Source organism: Pygoscelis adeliae, unplaced genomic scaffold (genome assembly GCF_000699105.1).
Source record: "Pygoscelis adeliae isolate BGI_AS28 unplaced genomic scaffold, ASM69910v1 Scaffold505, whole genome shotgun sequence".
In the NCBI taxonomy this organism is placed as follows: domain Eukaryota; kingdom Metazoa; phylum Chordata; class Aves; order Sphenisciformes; family Spheniscidae; genus Pygoscelis; species Pygoscelis adeliae.
This window is the reverse complement of record NW_008824811.1, coordinates 674,169-678,990: the sequence shown is the minus strand read 5'-3', so window position 1 is coordinate 678,990 and position 4,822 is coordinate 674,169. Positions and strand designations below refer to the sequence as shown.

At 44.0% G+C, this 4,822-nt stretch overlaps 1 protein-coding gene across 1 annotated transcript in view; it reads right to left on the bottom strand.

The window, feature by feature from the left end:
* The window catches only part of GLYR1 (glyoxylate reductase 1 homolog (Arabidopsis)), a 25,570-nt gene that overhangs the window by 6,429 nt on the left and 14,319 nt on the right, over positions 1-4,822 (bottom strand). The window contains exons 8-11 of the mRNA XM_009324251.1: positions 3,678-3,728; positions 3,478-3,551; positions 1,511-1,610; positions 255-365 (exon numbers count right to left, since the gene is read on the bottom strand). Coding sequence (XP_009322526.1) covers positions 255-365; positions 1,511-1,610; positions 3,478-3,551; positions 3,678-3,728 — 336 coding nt within the window. The remainder of the gene's footprint in view (positions 1-254; positions 366-1,510; positions 1,611-3,477; positions 3,552-3,677; positions 3,729-4,822) is intronic.

The window sequence follows — 4,822 nt, the reverse complement described above, 5'->3', positions numbered from 1 at the left end:
CCAATCCTGCAGGACAGCAGTTCAAGCGAGCCTGGCACTGCAGTGGTAGACTCCTAGAGGGTTATTAAAACCTATCCCCCAGGGATTATTTTCTTAAAAGTATGATTTTTGTTGGGACATTTATTTTTACATAGCTGCACTACCCAGCATCTACAATGACCCAGGCTACCATGGTTAGTAGGAATCAGAACTGGCATTCAGTGACTGTATCTTGTACTCTAGCTGGTGGAGGAAAAATAAGAGCTAATCCTTACATCCTTTGCTGCTTTTGGATCTGATACACAGGCAAAGGTGATGTCACAGGTGGAGACAACTTCAGCGGGGGTTCTTCCCAGCCGTGCCCCCTCCTGGATGAACAAATCACACTGCAAAAGTCACAAATCCAAACGTAAGAAAAATTAAGTACAGAGCAAATAGGCTCTCTACCATTTTGCTGAAACAAACTCTGCTGCTGGACCCAACTTAAAAGGAATCAGGCATATTAATTACATAGCAACTGGGTTGTCTTCTGTTGGTTTGTCCCCACACGCACACACAGGGCTCTTCTGCAGCTTTTCTGAAACCCCAAGTGAAGAACTTCAAAAGACAGACACAGGAAAAAGAACACTTAGGTGAAATGATAAGAGATTGTATGTTGTGGTTTTTGCAGGAGTGATGAGGGAAAAAAACTGGTAAACAGACATAGCTAAAGGTGTTACTGGACAGTAAACAGGAACATGCACAGCTGAGACTGACACGTGTCCTTCTTACCCTATCCTCTCATACCATCCATGTTTTGCAGTTTAAAAAAAAAAATATTTTAATCCCTTTTAACAAAGTAACCACGGTGCTGTTCTTGCCTTTGATATTCCGCAGTATCATCTGAGTACCACATCTCCCCCAGTTACCTACTTTTCCTCCTCAACTACAAAGAGTAACGCTGGCTAGAATATAAGTGTAATATAAGCTCCGTTTTCATTTGAATACACCTATAGAACCCTTCTCATCCTGGTCTTATGACACAGCAGGTTTTCAACAGAACCTTTGTTACCGCAACATGAACAGCACAATGGATGTGTAGATGAAGCTGTGATCAAGCAGTGCATCTTACCACACCACTCCTAGATCAACTCCCCAGCACTTGGTCTCTTTGTCCAGCTCCATGACACAATGACTTGGTTATTTACATCAGTAGTATTTCCAGAGGCACTTTACATTATATTCCTCAACACATAATACAAGGTTGTAATTTTTCTGGCAACTCTCTCATCTCATACAAAATGGCAATGAGGTGGGGACTGTTAACATAAGAGTGACCATACTAGGACAGACTACAGCTTCATCTAGTCAAAAGTGGCCACCAACAAGCACCTATGAATAATGGAACGAGGTGGCAAGCATATACTTGTGTTTCTTTGGCATCCTCTCCCAGGCACCACCAACTGGTGACTCCAGGCCTCCCTGAGCTAGAAGTGGTAGCTACATGTTTAGAAAAGGTTAAGTATCATCTGTACCTTAAGCACATGCCTACCTTCTCGGCAGTCCGGTTCCAGACAGTGACAGTGTGACCCATCTTCAGTAAGTTGGAGACAATGCCACTTCCCATCAGACCAAGTCCCAGAAATCCTATCCTGAAGGGAAGAGATAAACATTAATGCAACAGAAAGCAATTGGTGTCAGCCTCTCATGGTCTTGGAAAGGATGAAGAGCAAACCCTGGAGCATCACCAGCAAAAAATCCCAAAACCACAACAAAATCAAACATGTTGCACTGTAGCCACAGCTAGAATGGGCAGATACTGGGCTTTAAAAGCAAGCTGGTATTTATTTTGCTTACCAAACATCCCTAACAATTTCCTGAAGAAAGTCTTTAGTCTGCTTCAGAAGACTACCTAAGCATTAAAGGTTTGGGTGGTCTGGGTTATTTTGGTTGGTTGGGGGGGTGTGGGGGGGGTGTTGTTTGGGGTTTTTTGTTTGTTTCTTTTACTAAAATTGCTGTTCTTATGCTTTCTGTTGCCAGCTATTGCCTTATTGAAGATAAAGGGAACATTTAGAGGTCAGCAGGTGCTTCTCTAAGTAATCTTCTGATTTTTACACTAAGTCACATGTACAATGACTTGCTTATACTATTGAATTACAACCTTTATTTTAATAAAGCCCAGCAAGGATTACTGGGCTAAGCATCATGCACAGACCAAAGACCTAGTCCCTGCTCTACAGCTGCAGTTTTGGACGGACACAGAAAGAAAGGAAGCAATAGGCCAGTACAGGTCAGGTCACCATGAGCGACAATACAATAGTCCCAGACACCGGCTGCCTTCCCCCCGTGCCTCCCCTGCTACCGCCCAAAGCTGGCAAGAGTTTTGCTCCCCCCCTTCAAGAAAAAGACAATGCGCTAACAAGTTCCATCCCTACTGTTACCTGCAACAGGAATTCCGTTGCAGTCATTGCTGCAAGGTTCCTTTTACACATCATGCAGCTAGCTTCATATCAAAACCACAATTCTAGTAGGAGATTCTGCAAGTGTTCAGTTACACGTCTGATGTAACTTCGTAACGAAATCTGCCTGGCAATTCCCCAGTTAATTCTTCAGAATTAGCCACGCTACAGATGCGCTGTGGCTTTCGCAAACAGCCTGCACTCTCCCAGCTAGCCATGCTACCTTTTGTTAGAGCAAACTAATTTAGACAGGTCAGAGCAAGTCACTATAGACTCCTTAAACAGCCCAAACAAGGTCCACCTATTTTCAAGTCTCTAGAACAGAGGAAATATTCTTTTTCTCCCAGCCCACCTCTGAGCCACACTTTCCTGAGAGACTGTTTTACCTGAACAGCTTCATTGTTATTTTGGTTCCCCTGGAGTACAGTTGAGAACTGACATCCCATGAGAACGACCCCAACGGCAAACAGCAAGCTGTGGCCTGAACTCAATTTGAACAGAGCGGAAGTTACAGAGTGAAACAGGAAGCTTAAGTTAGGCTTCTCTCACTCTAGAAAGGAGAAGGGGGACGTTAGAAGAAACCAGAAAGCTCACGTGCTACACAGCAAAGCTCTTGTGCGGGGAGAACACGCCTCCCTCTTCCTCTTGTCTTCTATATGCTCAGGAGAGCGATTAAACAACCCCAGTCAACTGCCAGGCATTACTGGAGAAAGACACCCTTTTATCTTTCTGCCTCATACAGCATTCAGAAATACTGCTGCCTAATGTTCTGCAGTACGCCCTACAGGAAAAGGGCAACGGCACAAAAGCCCTGAATTGCAAATGTATCCAGGCCAGACCGTATTCTAAATTTTTCTACTGTACAGCCCCTGTTTGTTTTTAGCTGCCTCCCTCCCCCCGCCCCCCAAATCAGAGTTTCACACAAGGACAGAGGAGATCTGTAGTTAGAGGGAAACATTAGGTTTATTTATTCTCAGTGACAAGCTGGATAATGGCTGCATGTATGAGCTGGGAAGGAGAAAAAGGAAGGGAAATGGCTGAAGTGCGTTGGAGATCTTACTTTTTGTCTGTAGGCGTGATACTGCCATTGACTGCTGTGCTGTCTGCTGCCTGGATGGAGGTGGATCCTGTTTCCTGAGGGGGGGAGGGTAGAGGGGAGAAAAGAAGGAAAAAAAAAAAAAAAAAGAGTGCACAGCTTTGGAGGAACTGCAAGTCCTCATGACAATAAGGAAAAACCATCAAAACCAAGATTTGACTTACCTCTTCACAAACCTTCAGCTTCTTTGTGATGGCTTGATAGCAGACAGCTGGCTGTATGGAGAAGACAAAGCATTCAGGGGAAGGACAGTGCCGATTTGCTCTGCTGAGCAAACAGACCATATCCTTGTTACATAGAAACAGGCAGCTCACCCACCCACCGCCATCTGCAAAGCAGGAAAACTCTCAGGCTTCCCTCAATGGGGGAAAATAAAAACAAAAACCTATTGCAACATACCAAGCTCTTCCTTTCCCACCCTGCCCCAGCAATTCAGCCTGTCTTCTGATACAGGTACTGCGAGCTCCTTTCTGTAGTTCATGTAACAGGCTCCTCTAGCGGCAAGGATCCAGGGCATCCCTACTCTCACATTCGGCCCAAAGAAAACAGAGATCTCTAAAGCCTGCCAAAGAGCACCTTGCCTCATATCTATGCTCAGTATGTCAATGCAGCTGTGGAAGTAAGACCTTCTTGTTAATACAAGAAGGCACGTGGCTTTCAACAAACATTAAGGTGAAGGTTGCTCCTTCCCATGCTGCTTATTGTGAGCTTGTCTAGAATAAAACTCTTAGCTGCTCTTAATCCTTCTGGCTCTGCGCAGATCCTCAGCTAGATATAAATCCTTTTTCATTTAATTTCCTTTTCCTCCTGATGTTCACTGCTGAAGATAAAATCCTGCAAGGCTTCTGACTCTCAGGAGACAAATTGGCTATATTTTACATGGACTTTTTCTGGTCATGGAAATTCTTCTGCCATATTCAGTTAGTTGACAAGTTCATCCAGATGAAGGAACTGGTAGGACAACCATCAAAGACAATCAAACAACAGGGTTTTTAAACAGAAAAACAGCTTTTCCTACCCCTCAATGTTCAATCTACAGAATTTACTACAACAGATCTGTCAAATCCTGGTGCTAGATAATCTTTAGTTACTTAAACTATTCACTGTACTCAATGCTAAATCATTCTAAACCTTAAGGTTAGGAAGTAAATGAACTACAAGATTGCACATGAGAATCTAATTGCCACTAGCCCCAAAGAAGAGCATTTCAGAGCTCTTTACGCATACTCCTTGTACTTAGTCCCAGCAAAGGGCAAGATGCCAAGCTAGACAGACGAGCAGAATGATCCTGTCTGCCAAATCCTCACCT